Below are 14,733 nucleotides of genomic sequence, written 5' to 3'. Positions count from 1 at the left end.
AAAAAAATTGTGTGACTTGCTTTATTTTGGTGGTCTGGAACCAAACCCGTAATATCACTGAGGTATGCCTGCATCTGCCAAAACTTTTAAATGTATATGCCTTTGACGCAACACCTCCACTTAAAAGAATATATTCTTTTTACAGCACTAATTGAAATTTTTCCTGTGACATATACATAGACACATATCACCTTTGCCAAAAAATCTCCACTTAATCTCAGGAGCTACTTACTGAAAATTACATTGATCGTTGACTTTCTGTGGAGAATTTCTGTGTGGGTTGGGGGGAAACAGCTGGCAGGGGCTGGGAGAGGGGTTGCAGTATTAATATGAGGCAAACCGATAGACAAGTCCATCGAAAACGTCCACATCTGGTTGTACCTGGTTGTGTTGAAGGAACAATCAAACATCTGCTAGACAGAATTCATGTTCTTTCAACTATTATGTAGTGAGTGAACTGGCCAACTGAAATTTCAAATAAGTTAACAAAATTAGATAATTTGACAAAAGTCTCAGCTGAAAATAGGCAGACTGAGTCATAGGCAGGACTTCAGTGGAAGACATACAAAGAATAAACGAGTACAGTTGTGCTTCCAGCCTTTCAGGTAAACAGAAGAGATAAGGGGCTGAAGATGGGGAGGAATCTAGAGACTGTCTGCAGAATTTGAGGGGTTTTTTCAAAACATACAGGGAAGGTCTCACTGAGAATGTGACCTTTGAGTAAATGCTAGATACAGGTGTCTTAGAGAAAGATTTCAGAGAAAATCTGTGGATAGTAAACATGAAGATAAAAATTCAAATTGTAGTATTGCCATGTTAAACGTTCCGTGAACTGAACAGTAAATGAGTCACCCAGCATCCTCAGTACAACCTGTCATCACAGTTCTTGAACGTGTTTTTAACATACAGGTCACAGACATTACCTATAGCTCTTAAGACCCTTCAATTGCTTTGCACCACACTGATACCCAAATCCACATTACTGATCCTGCTGTCACTTTTTAAAGACTCACATTAAATAAAAATTACAATAATGCTAGGATGTAAGTTTCATCATTCTTCCATTTTCCATATGAGGATACAGAGATCCAGTGAGGTTGAGTAACTTGCCCGAGGTCACACCAATACTATGTGATGAAGCTGTACTCAAACCCTGCCTGCCTCCAAGATCACGTCCTTAATCACTATATTGAATGGCTGTGATATGAGTGCACCGCGTGCAGGATGCCACTCACAGGCTTTGTGTGCACTGACCGGATCCTGAGACACCCCTGGGTTGTAGACACTATCACTGTGCCCACATTTTGATGAAAATGCCAAGACACAGACAGGCCCAACAGTAAGTCATTAAGTGTAATGGTTCAATTTGGAGCCAGGAAATCTCACCATACAGCTCAGCCTTTAACCATTTGGTCGAATCACCTTCATGAATCAATCTGCCTTGAAATGGATGACGGTCATGTTCACCGCACTTACAGCACCTACTCTGGCTGGAACGTCTTGAGCAGTTGCCACTTGTAGAAGGAACACTGCTGCCAGTACTCTTTTCCTCGTGGCTACATTTGCATCAGTCATCCACTCCCGTCTTTCTATTAATATTTTTCTCAGCACCTTTGAAGTCCATTGCACACTGGCTGCTGCCCGCGAACTTCCCTGAGATCATGTAGCCAGCGTCACTCAGGAAAACACTGGGAGTAAACCCAGTATTCACGTCTACAGATCATATCGTTACTCTCAACATGAGACACTCTAGGAATCACTCATATAAGAATATATATTAGAAATTTACAATAATTAACTTTTTTTTAACTTTTTTTTGTTTTTTAAGTGTGTTTTTCCAGGACCCATCAGCTCTAAGTTAAGTAGTTGTTTCAATCTAGTTGTGGAGGGCACAGCTCACACTGGCCCATGCAGGGATTGAACTGGCAACTCCGGTGTTGAGCATCGCGCTCTAACCAACTGAGCTAACCAGCCGCCCCAATAATTAACTTCTTAATATCCTCTAATTCACTTTTTCACAACAATCTCTTGTGTGTATACAGTTGGTTGGTTCTAAATCACAACCAAACAGGGTTTGTTTGTTTTTTCCTCTTGGCTGGGGTATTTTAAAGCACATTCAAAATCTTGCATACTTTTTAAAAGCATAACCACAATATCATTATCACACCCTGCAAAAGTGGGTGATAGAACATGTGTTCTCTCTGATGAAAAACAAGATAGATTGTTCCTCCAAATGTCAGCTTCTGACTCTTATGCTTAGTCAATATTTAATCTGCAGCTGTTAACTCTGGTTTGGGTCATATCATTTAATTTTTACAGAAAGTGCACCATTCTTTTCTCCTGGAGAATTGCCCACGTTCTAGGTCTCACTGATTGTGTTTTCAGATAAGTGACTCCATTCCTTATGTCTTCTATGAGCTGATAGTCGACTAGAGGCTTGATTACATTCTGATCCAATTTTTCAAGGCTATTTTATGGGTAATGTTCTGTATTGCCTGTCGGCCCAATGGGATGTACATGGTGTCTGTCCCACATCAGTGTGGTCATAATGATAAATCAGGTGGTGTCAACCATTTCCACCAAACTTCCACCTAAAGTTTCAGTTTCCATTGTTTCCTGACCTTGTAATTTCATCAGGGCTTCTAATTTTGTTAATCCCCTGCCATCTCTTTTTCTTAATTTATCTAATAACTTTGCTGCTCAGTTTCTTGACCTTCATCCCCCCCAATGGTCATATTCTTCACTCTACTGCAGTTGCTCATTCCCACAGTCAACCCTATACCTTCTTACCAATGCCTTCAACATCCACTAATCTCAATTTCAAGCATTCTGTCCTGCAGTAATCTCTCTCTCTCTCTCTCTCTCTCTCTCTCTCTCTCTCTGTCTCCTTTTAGTCCCAACCAATAGTAACCATTTATCAACCACACCATTACTTCCTATGCCCCACCCCCTGCCTCTGGCAATGCTGCCATTTTTCAGTGGAGAACTTTTCTTCATCCACTCTATTGTGTAACTCTAAAAAGTCCGTGACAGAAAAGTAAAGAAAAAGGATCATTTACACAATGTTATCTGTCAATTATATCTCAATAAAGCTGGGGGGCGAATAAAAACGATAATTTCTTTCTATCAGCATGAAATGATCCACTTCTTTATTCTTTTCGTAAAGCCTATTTTGTCTGATATTAATATAGCTGTGCCAGCTTTCTTATGTTACTGTTTGCATGATCTAGACAGATTCCCTTTCTTTTACTTCCAACCTATTTCTGTCCTAATATTTAAAGTGTGACTCTTGAAACAATATAGTTGAAATCTGTCTTTTTTCCCCATTTGGCATTCCCCCGGCCCCTCCCCCCTCAGAAATAGGCACAAGAGGTTACTTCTTATCTGCAAGTAATATTTTATTTCCTCTTTTGGTTGCTGGTTACTTTGTATTTTCTTTGTGAAAATGCACTTTTCTGTGTGTATATTATGCTTTTAAAAGTTTACAACATTAAAGGCATTTTGTCCAGTGGACATAAATCCAAGGTCCTAAATGCATCCCACCTTCACACTCCATGAGGCTCAAAGTCTCCGCTGAGCCAGAAGACACCTGCATACCTCCAGCAGATGGAGGTTCCACACAGCATCTACTTCCCGTATGGAAATTCAGCACTAGGGACATTTTTGTCAGCAGTCTGGGAGCTTGAGGCCGGTGGCTGTTGATCATTGGTCGTCTCCACGCTGTGCCAGATCCCATATCCAAAGTATATGGCAAATCCTAGAACAGAAATGAGACAAGAAGAAGGAAAAAAGGGCACTCTCCCCACTTGTAAATGCCCGGTAGAGCTCCTGTTATGGCATTTGAGGCAATTTGGGGCAAGATATTAGGAAGAGGGCTGGGGTCAGCCACCCGAGAGGCCCCTTGTCCCCAGAAAGCCACTTACCAATCACCATCCAGAGGCCAAACTGGGCCCAGGTCCTGGGAGTCATCTGCATCATTAAATACATATTCACAAAGATGCTCATCAGCGGAAGGACAGGCAAAGCAGGGACCTGTGGGCAGAATCGGTAAATCCCAGCACTCACCGCAAAGCCGGAGGTGCCCTACCCCCCAGGCGGGAAGGAAGCCCAGTACCATCTGGGCCGAGCATTCAATGCCTGCTTATATCGGGTGTCCCACTGGATGTCCCTGAATGGAACTAGTAAAGGACTGAGTGTGGATCATGGTTTTAGCAACTCCCCTTGTTTTTCCCTGGTCCAGCAAAGAATGCCTGGACCTCAAGTGAGTTCATTTGCTCCAGGTAGATAATTTGGAGATATAAAGTCACCTGCCTTGAAGTTAAGAGGAGTTGGGTTCTGGGGCTGTCTCCAAATGACGAATGTGATCCCGAAAATAAGCAGAAGCAGCAGCCCAGCTGATGTTGTACAAAGTGGGTCTCCAGAGAACAGATGGCTGGGCCATTGGGCCAGTATCAGGCACAGGATCGTCAGCAGGAGAACTGCAAGGGTCATGTTGGAGGAGAACAGGTCCGGTGCCAGAAGCCAAATATGTCAAGACCTTGGCTCACATCCCACCCTCAACTGTCCAGGTCACGAAGAGCCATCATATCTCCAAGACTCCTCCTCAGCTGCCAAAGGCACACATCCTGTTAATTTCAGAACACCACCAAAGAGAAACCCCACTGCTCACCAAGCAGTATGGCACATCCATAGACGGTCTGGCCAGATTTCCGAGTGGGGATGGTGTTGATCGGGCTACACAGACTCTTAGGAGTCTTTGCGTTTCCTGCTTCAGGTACAGATGCCAAAGAACTTGCTTCAGGTTCAGGCTTTACCTCAGTTATTTCCAGCTCCGTTTTCTCATTCTTACGTAAATCCTGGTCTGGCTGGTACCTGAGTTAGAGGTATTAAGGAAGTATTCACACCAGCCCCTATCCATTCAGCATCAGGCAGCCTAACCACCTCTTCCCTGCATTAAGTGTAGCAGGGCACTTAGGAGACAGCATGAAGGCAGAAAAGGATCAGCCCTCCATCAACCCCCATGAGGTCAAGACCCCCAGTCAGGAGGTAATGGAGCCTCACCTGAGGACAAGCACAGAAAAAGCCACCAGGGAGTAAGCAAGCAGTGTCCCAATTGACATGAGGTCCACAAGATCACTGAGCTCGAAGAGGAGTGCCATGAATGCTAGAATAGGACACAAACCAGGTCGGGCGAGAGGGACGAGAAACCACTGGAAATACCCAAGTTAAGGAAATTGATCAAAAAAGGAGTGGCTTTTATTTGTTCACCTGCAAGAGTCCCAGAAACTATAGTGGCTATGATGGGGGTGCATGTGCGGACATGGACCCGGGCAAGACCCCGGAAAAGGAGCCCGTCCTCTGCCATGGCGTAGATCACCCGAGGCATGGGGAACATGGCACCCAGGAGGCTGGAGGAGAAAATGGGAACGTGTGTGGGGACATGGAGAGCAGGACAGACCAGGGCTTCTGCTCCCTAGCCTACATGAGGCAAGGTGTCTCTCCTTCTCATCTCTCAATCCAAGGCAGGGACAGCTGAGAATCTAAAGTAAATGAGAAGAAAGTTTTTGACACTGACCTGGATGAAAGAGCACAGAGGGTGCCAGCAGCCACGATATATCTGGCAGGGGTCCATCCAACGTAAAGAAAAGCCTGTGGCAAGGGGCTGTCAGAATGAATCTGGTAGTAGGGCACCATGAGGGTGAGTGCCGCTGAGACACCAAAATATGCCACAAAGCAGATGAAGAGTGAGATGACAATGCCCAGAGGGATGGAACGCTGAGGATTGCGGGCTTCTTCCCCTGCAGGACAGGTGGAAGTGTTGGGTCAGGAAAACACTCTGACATGAAGGCACAAAATTCTCTTGCTTTGGGAACCTCCAAACGCAGGCTAACCTTCTACCAACCCTGTGTCCAAGGGCAGCCCATACTGTGCCCAGACCCCAAATAGGACAGAATGACTGTGTTACCTGCAGTGGCAATGCAGTCAAAACCAACAAATGCGTAGAAACACGTAGCTGCTCCGCGGAGAACCCCATCAAAGCCAAAAGGTACAAACCTTCCAGAGCCCAGAGGGCCCAAGCTATAGAGACAGGAACAAGCAAGAACATGGGTGAGATGTGTTCAGCCCTCTGTACTGGACAGCTGTCAGACCACAGTCCTGGGCTCTACTCCCCTTGTCACCTGCACCCATCAGCCCAGATCTCTGTTCCCCACCAGACTCCCAGCTATGCACCCCACCCCACCCCACCCACACACACTCTACTATGTCCAGGATGCCCTCCTGACCTATCGGTGTCATTGGATCCAGATTTGGCCAATTCGTAATCCTGCTGCGTGAGCTGCCAATGGCGCACGTCACCCTTAATGATGCCAGAAAGGAAGACGAAGCTAAGGACCAAAAGGTTCAGGCCTGTGAATACCTTCGTGACCAGGGCTGACTCACTAGCTCCCAGAACCAGTAGGCCTGTGGGAAAGTGAAATAGGAAAAATCCAGAATAAATGAATTCATAGAAAAGCAGACTAGTAGTTTCCAGTGGCTGGAGGAGGGGGATGGGCAGTGACTACTTAATGGGTACAGGGTTTCCTTCTGGATGATGAAAATGTTTTGGAACTAGATAGAGGTGATAGTTACTCAACATTGTGACTGTACTAAGTGCCACTGAATCGTACACTTTAAAATGGTTAATTTCTTATTGAGGTCATCATCTCGCAGTGTATACATGTATCAAATCACCACGTTGGACATATTAAACTGACACGATGTGGTACAGCAATTATATCTCAATAAAGCTTGGGAAAATAATAAAATAAAATGGTTCATTTTACATTACAGGAATTTCACCTCAATTAAAAAAAATAAATGACATCATTTTTAAAAACTCTTGTCTCAGTACGGAGGAAGAAACTTGTCAAAGTGAATAGTTCTCAGCTGGAGATGACTTTGTTCCCCAAGGGACATTTGGCAATGTCTGGAGATATTCTGATTGTCCCATTTGAGGGGGTAGGTGCCATGGGCAATATCCTATCTTTTTTTTTTTTTGCATTTTTTTCCCCTTTCTTCTGCCCTGCCCCCCACTCCAGTTCAAGCCGTTGTTCCTCAGTCTAGTTGTGTAGGACACAGCTCCCTGGACCATGGTGGTATTATGAGCCTTGCACTGCCCCCTGGCGGAGGTAGTTGATCGCCAGTCGTCAGTCAGCCACTCACGGCTGCGGACCGCTCACGCCAACCTCCAGCTGCTCTTGGCAGCCCAGCTCCAGGGGGAGCTGTTGTTCACAATCTTAGCTGTAGAGGGTGCAGCTCACTGGCCGATGTGGGAATTGAACCAGCGACCTGGGCATTAGGATCATGGTACTCCAACCACCTGAGCCACCAGCTGGCCCCCTATCTCCTCCTCCCTCCTCCTCCTCCCCCTCCCCCTCCCCCTCTCCCCCCTCCCCTCCCCTCCCCCTCCCCCTCCTCCTCCTCCTTCCCAGTATGTCAGTTTGGCTCAAATAGACTCATAAAAAAAATTTTTTTTAAATGAAATCCTATAATGCACAGCCCCCCACACACACTAAAAACTGATCCAGCTCAAAATGTCAGTAGTACCAAGGGTGGGAAACAATGGTCTACATCTTGCCCCCCTGTCCTTCCCACTACTGATCCCCCTTTCCAGTCTCTAATTCCCCCCACCATTTTGCCACCTCCAAGCCTTTCGATCCCAGCTTCCCCTCCAAACCCCACTATCCCTATTCTGTCTCTGATCCCTGCCTCACCAGTGAGCAGCAGCACCAGGCCCAGCGAGAGAAAGTCTGGGTACTGGGCCAGGTTAGGCACATGCAGAGAAAAACTGCCCAGCAGGACCCGTGAGATGTGGTTCCCAGTCATGCTGTCAATGGCGGAGCTCCAGGCCCTGGCCACACTGGCACTCCCTGCAAGACAGAAGAAGTAACATTCATTTGCAGTCTGCACCCCCACTAAGGCACCATGGGATATATATTTTTTTGGGGGGGAAACAAGACAAAATACCTAATCTCAAAGAATTTATCTTCTTTTCATGGGGTGGGGAGAGCAGACACAGATGTTTTACAGAACAGGTAAACTTTTTAATGTCATAGACCAGTGTTGTGCAAGTCAACAGGGAAGTGGGCCCTGGAGGGTTGGGAGACGAGCACTGACAGTTTAAATCGGGTGGTCAGGGAAAATCACACGAAGGCGACAGCTGAGCAAAGACCTCACAATGGTGAGCCTTGGAGAAGGTCTCTCACCCACAGGAATTCTTCCCCACTTCCTACAGTTCCCATTTCTTCCTGGTTCTTAGTTCAGTAATTTAATGAAAGCAGGATAGAGTTGAGTAGAATGAAGTTTTGGGGGGTTTCCTGGCACTGTTACGCACTTCCCTCACAAGGTGGATAAAGTGTTCGTGAATGAGGGTGAAGACCCCAATCCTTCCTCCTGTGTCCTGCTCTTAAGTCCTTTGTTTCCCCCACATTGGCCGCCACCTCACCAATGACATAGGAGAGTATGAGGGTCCATCCAGTGATGAAGGCACACAGCTGTCCCACTGTGGCGTAGCTGTAGAGATACGAAGAACCGGAGCTTGGTGCCTGGGCCCCAAATTCCGCATAGCAGAGCCCAGACAGCACACAAGTCAGGGCGGCCACCAAGAAGCAGATGACAATCGCCGGTCCAGCTTTGTCCTTGGCCACTGCACCAGCCAGGATGTACACTCCTGCTCCCAGGGTGCTGCCCACACCCAAGGCCACCAGATCCATGGTGCTCAGACAACGGGCCAAGCAGCTCTCACCTCCCCTGGTCTCCAGGGGCTGCCTGCGGACCAGCTTCTGACCAAATTGGCAAACACGCTGACACAGCATCCTAGATGGAGTTGAGGAGGTTAAGATCTGCAGAGAAAACAAGAAAGAAAGCCATCAAGAATTACCTAGAGGGGGCCGGCCCGGTGGCTCAGGTGGTTGGAGCTCCGTGCTCCTAACTCCGAAAGCAGCTGGTTCGATTTCCACGTGGGCCAGTGGGCTCTCAACCACAAGGTTGCCAGTTCGATTCCTCTACTCCCGCAAGGGATGGTGGGCAGCACCCCCTGCAACTAAGATTGAACACGGCACCTTGAGCTGAGCTGCCGCTGAGCTCCTGCATGGCTCAGTTGGTTGGAGGGCGTCCTCTCAACCACAAGGTTGCCGGTTCGATTCCTTAAGTCCCGCAAGGGATGGTGGGCAGGGTCCGCTGCAACTAGCAATGGCAACTGGACCTGGAGCTGAGCTGCACCCTCCACAACTAAGATTGAAAGGACAACAACTTGACTTGGAAGGAAGTCCTGGAAATACACACTGTTCCCCAATAAAGTCCTGTTCCCCTTCCCCAATTAAAAAAAAAAATCTTTAAAAAAAGAAAAGAAGAATTACCTAGAGGGCTGCCAGATGGCTCGGTTGGTTAGAGCGTGAGCTCTCAACAAGGTTGCTGGTTCAATTCCTGCATGGGATGGTGGGCTGTGCCCCCTGTAACGATTGAAAAGGGTGACTGGACTTGGAGCTGAGCTGCACCCTCCACAACTAGATTGAAGGACGACTTGGAGCTGATGGGCCTTGGAGAAACATACTGTTCCCCAGTATTCCCCAATTTAAAAAAAAAAATTACCTAGAATAGTCAAATTCATGGAGAGTTTTAATACATTTCAAAGTTACTGGAAGGATTGTTTGAAGATTAAGAAGCAAGCAAAATCTCCCAGTATAGTGCCTGGGACATAGTAGCTGCTTATCTGGTATGAGTTGAGTAGATAAGAGTGTGGAATTTTGAAGCCATATCACCCAGGTTCAAATCCAGCTCTGCCATGTTATCAGCCGTCTGATTTTGCAAAAGCTACGTACCATTCTTTGTCCTCCCTTCCTCTGTAAAACAGAGGAAACTATGATTATTTAATAAGCATCATTATTTCCTCACTTCCTTGATCAGTGACTGTGGGGTTTAGTTATAAGAGAGCTCACATGCCACAGATTTCTCCACCAAGGATCCTGAAACCTGGTAGCTTTGTTTTGTTGTTTGCAGAGTGAAATGGATTTAGAATTTGGAGCTGGGGCAGAAAGAGATGGAATCTGTAGGAAGGGAAAGATTCTAGCCCAGCTCAGTGAAGGCATCAAACCAAAATGTCCTCCCAGTTGCCTGGAGGGAGGGAGGATTAATGTTCAATCCAAATTCAGGAATGACGGGACTCTGTTTCCTACTCCTTTGGGGTTTGGAATGTCTTTCACTAAACTTCTCTGGGTGGGGGGGACCTTTAAAAGAAAAGAAATTCTGACACAAGCTACAACATGAGTAAACCTTGAGGATATTATGCTAAGTGAAAAAAGGCAATCACAAAGACAAATACTGTATGATTCCACTTCTACGAATTACCTAGAATTGTCAAATTCATGGAGACAGAATAGAATGGTGGGGGGTTGAGTGAAAAACATGAAAGGATTAAGTACAAATTGGTAGTTATAAAACGGATGTAAAGTACAGCATAGGGAATATAGTCACAGTAATAACTATGTATAGTGTCAGGGAGGTACTAGACTTATAGGGGGATCACATCGTAAATTATATACATGTCTTATCACTATGTTGTACACCTGAAACTAATAAAATATTGAATGTCACTGTAATGGGGGGGGAAGCAAGAAAAAGAAAGTAGAATGGTGGTTGCTAGGGGCCGGGGGAGGGGAAATGGGGAGTTATTAATTAACGGTAAGGAGTTTCTGTTTTGCAAGATGAAAAAAGAGTTCTGGAGATTGGTTGCACAACAATGTAAATATACTTAACACTACTGAACTGTACACTTAAAAATAGTTAAAAATACTTTAAAATGGCCAATTTTATGTCATGCGCATTTTACCACAATTTTTTAGAAAATGTCAATAATAATAGAGTCGATGGTTAAGGCAGTCAATTTTATGTGCATTTTACCACATTTTTATAAAACGCCGCTGATGGTAATAATAGGGCCAGCTTCCCAAAGTTGCTGGCTGTAACAAACAAATCAGCGTACAAGAGAGACTGAGTGAAATCATTGACCCATCCATCCTAAACCCTGAATAACGTTTAACCTTTAACATTGTTTACCCGTGAATTAAGAAAACAGCCTTAGGGCCTTCGGACACTCATCCAGTCTCCCCCTCCCCCACTTCTTCTCACAGGCACGCAGCTTGCAGTTCCTACTACTTTCATCTGGAAAATGGGTCTTTTCCACCCTTGGCATGGAGCCAGACTGAGCAATTGCATGCTCGGACTGCGGAAGTCTCGAGGAATATCTGAATTCACTTGTCCTGTCTCCTGCAGAAGAGGGGTTACCCAGACTTACCGGACTGTTGGAGCCCAGCCTGGATCACTGGACGGGAATCAGTGAGGTTAAGGTAAGCCAGGTGAGCTAGAGCTGATAATGGCTCTAAAACGGAGCTGGGAACCCATATCAGACAACTCTATCCCGGAAGGGCGGGGGGGGGGGGGGGGGGGGGCGGGGCCAGGAGACTCTGCACTGATGCTATCAGACTCGCTATGGTTATTACTACCTTCAAGGCGCCTTACTAAGATTTTTTAAAATTGTGGTAAAATTCACGTAACAAAATTTTCCATCTTAACCATTTTAAACTTCAGTTCGGTAGTGTTAAGTACATTCACATTGTTGTGCCCTCACATCCCAGTTTTCATCTTGCAAAACTGAAACTCTGTCCCCACTGAACACTACCTCCCCATTCACTGTCCTCCCAGCCTCTGACACCCACCATTCTACTTTCTGTCTCTGCTAATTTCACCACTCTAGATACTTCATAGAAGTGGAGTCATACAGTGTTTGCCTTTTTGTGTCAGGCTTACTGCCCATAATGTCCTCCAGGTTCACCCATGTTACAGCGTGTCAGAATTTCCTTGCTTTTAAAGGTTGAATAGTATTCCATTGTACATATGGACTACTTTGTGTTTATCCATTTTTCCATCGATGAACACTTGTGTTGCTTCCACTTTTTGGCTGTTGTGAATTATGCTGCCTATGAACATGGGTGAACAAATATTTCTTTGAGACCCTGTTTTCAATTATTTTGGGTGTGTACTCAGAAGGAGGCCTGCTGGATGACATGATTCTAAGATCTTTTAAATGCATGAATTCATTTGACCATCATGGACCCTGGAAGTAGGGCTGTATAACATGGGGCACTACTCACAGCCCTTCTGTCTCTCTCTTCTTACATCTGTTTGGGATGGGAACACTTTCCCCATTTCCCTCTTAGAGCTTGTGGCTAGTCAAATAATTAAAATCACACAAGGCAGATTAACAGCAGAAAAATCAATTTCAATACAGGTGTATGGGTAATTCACATAAGCATGAAAATTTCAAAGACAGAAAGGCAAAATGAGGTATATATGTCATTCTGGACCAAGAAGGGGTAAGCAGGGGTCTAGGACTTCACGGGGAAATAAGGCAATTTATAAGGGGGTGAAAAGAGTTAATGTTTAGTAAAATGTTTGTTGGGCCATCTTGAAACAATAGAACACAGGGAGGACTTTGATCAAATCGGCCTTGCTAGGTTTCTTCCTGTCTATCATGCCTAGTTCAAATTAAACTATAGATATTTATGATGATATCTCCTTTCCTGGAGCAGATCCTCTCTGTTTTATTTTTTTTTAATTAAAGTTTATTGGGGTGACAATTGTTAGTAAAGTTACATAGATTTCAGGTGTACAATTCTGTATTACATCATCTATAAATCCCATTAGTGTGTTCACCACCCAGAGTCAGTTCTCCTTCCATCACCATATATTTGACAGATCCTCTATCTTAAATTCTTTTAGGCAATAAGTGGGAAAGATCAAAAGTTCTTCCTGAGCCTTCTGGGCCTTCATTGTTTCCAGCTCAAAATATTCTGCATGCCACAGTGACACATCTGGGAGTTACTCATTTTGAACCCCCACACACTTCTCAACTTTCCACAGTCTGCACACGACCTGAGATACTCAAGTGTTGAGGACACCCCAGGCTCCAGCCAGAAGACAGGGAGCTTAAAATCTCTAGTGTTTGTTAATTCACACGATATAAGCATTTAACAAGTGTCTGATTACTGAACATCTGTTCTTCTTATCCTGCAATGACCTTCTTCCCCTCTGAAGCCCCAGGGTGCCTTACTGCATTCCCAGCTCAGAATGTCTTATATACCTCAGTTTCCCTTTCTGTCTCTGACCTTCTCGTGCTTGTGGCGTCTCCTACTCTCTCCTGTACACAGTGTTCCCATACATATGTAATTAAATTTGGTCATTTTCTCTTGTTAATCTTGCACACAGGGACCAAAGAAGATAAAGATGAGTGCGATTTGATCCCATTCTACAAGAAGCTCGGTTTGCTGGGAGAGCTGAGAATGCAGGCGGAGAAAGACAACACGCTGTAAGATGTAAGAAGCACTACTGGTTCACGGAAGGAAATACATGGGAGCAGGAAGGGGAGTTGTGCAGTGAAGGCATCTGGGGAAAGATTGACAGATCAGATTATAAGAAGATCAAATGACCCACATGCTAAAACACTGGCCAAAAATAACCCAAATTGGGTTTAAGTGTACTCATTAACTCTTAACATTGATCTTTAAAAAGCCAATCACACAAGGACATGTTGGAATGAAGGGGCTTAAGCTGTTATGGAGAGTTACAGTTGATTGTGTGAAATCCCAGTTGAAATAAAGACTATTTTAAGTATATTGAGAGTCAATAGATATAGAAAGAAGCCTTCTCAGAGTTTCCCTTATCTGTCTAAAAGCAGAAAATTCTGGGAAATAAGGCTGCCATAAATTCCCTCTTTAGAGAGGGACAACTTCCAAGAGGAGGAAATAGAGTAAACCTATTATTATAACTCCCCACTGTGGGGAGTTTTATGGCCCCAAAGAAAATGGAAATACCATTCACACTTGAGTAAGTAAAAATTATCATGAAGTTTCTTATCTCCCCTTTGTTCTTTTAAAAACCTATTTTTCTTCCTAAGGAAAACTGTTTGTTCTTCCCCTAGAAGACTTTTCTGCCCCCTTGTTGTCCCCTACAAAGTCTAACTTTAACCAGTTAGCAAGCTACTTTTGTTAGCTCCTATATGCATAAATAATCCCTTATTAGACAGGAAGGAACCTAGCAAGGCTCATTTGGTCAAATAATCCTGTTAATCTGTCTTTTGTCTGTCTATTTTGCAGGCCCCTAGTCACAGAACCTAAGAGAGTACATAAAAAGTATTTTTCTAGGGATGACCTGTTGGCTCAGGCGGTTGGAGCTCCGTGCTCCTAATGCCGAAGGCTGCTGATTCAATTCCCACATGGGCCAGTGGGCTCTCAACCACAAAGTTGCTGGTTTGACTCCTCAACTCCCGCAACTAACAACAGCAACTGGTCCTGGAGCTGAACAGCGCCCTCCACAACTACGATTGAAAGGACAACTTGACTTGGAAAGTCCCAGAAGTACACACTGTTCCCCAATAAAGTCCTGTTCCCCTCCCCCAAAAAAAGTTTGTTTTCTCTCCAATAGTAGCAAGGTTTAAATGCTTCAACAACGTGATGCAGCTACTGAATAAAATATATGGTCAAGTCAAAAAAGTAGAGTATAAATGGCTCAGTTGGTTGGAGCGCGGGCTCTCAACCACAAGGATGCCAGTTCAATTCCTCGACTCCCGCAAGGGATGGTGGGCTGTGCCCCCTGCAACTAGAAACGGCAACTGGACCTGGAGCTGAGCTGCGCCCTCCA

General features: G+C 45.0%; 1 protein-coding gene across 1 annotated transcript; it reads right to left on the bottom strand.

Annotated features, from left to right (window-relative positions):
* Positions 1 to 3,626: 3,626 nt before the first annotated feature.
* On the bottom strand, positions 3,627 to 8,753 carry LOC109437009 (cationic amino acid transporter 3-like). The gene is made up of 10 exons (XM_088800725.1): positions 8,486 to 8,753; positions 7,755 to 7,910; positions 6,285 to 6,462; positions 5,966 to 6,078; positions 5,576 to 5,798; positions 5,269 to 5,408; positions 5,062 to 5,164; positions 4,815 to 4,872; positions 3,924 to 4,032; positions 3,627 to 3,757 (listed from the first exon to the last, which is right to left on the bottom strand). Exons 1-10 carry the CDS (start codon positions 8,751 to 8,753, stop codon positions 3,627 to 3,629), a joined length of 1,479 nt encoding a protein of 492 aa, XP_088656851.1.
* Between the last annotated feature and the right edge of the window lie 5,980 nt (positions 8,754 to 14,733).

Source organism: Rhinolophus sinicus, chromosome 8 (assembly GCF_057876585.1).
Source record: "Rhinolophus sinicus isolate RSI-liver-muscle chromosome 8, RSI-T2T, whole genome shotgun sequence".
Taxonomy (NCBI): Eukaryota; Metazoa; Chordata; class Mammalia; order Chiroptera; family Rhinolophidae; genus Rhinolophus; species Rhinolophus sinicus.
Note: the sequence above shows the minus strand (reverse complement) of the source record. Positions and strands in the feature narration are given on the sequence as shown.

Bases quoted from the DNA above. Each gene is read 5' to 3' on its own strand.
- LOC109437009 (XM_088800725.1), bottom strand. From the start codon at position 8,753: ATGGATCTGGTGGCCTTGGGTGTGGGCAGCACCCTGGGAGCAGGAGTG. The intron at 6,463-7,754 runs GTGAGGCAGGGA...ACTTTCCCACAG, and splicing joins CCTGGTGCTGCTGCTCACTG to GCCTACTGGTTCTGGGAGCT. The intron at 5,165-5,268 runs GTGAACAAATAA...GTCCTATTCTAG, and splicing joins AGTTTCTGGGACTCTTGCAG to CATTCATGGCACTCCTCTTC.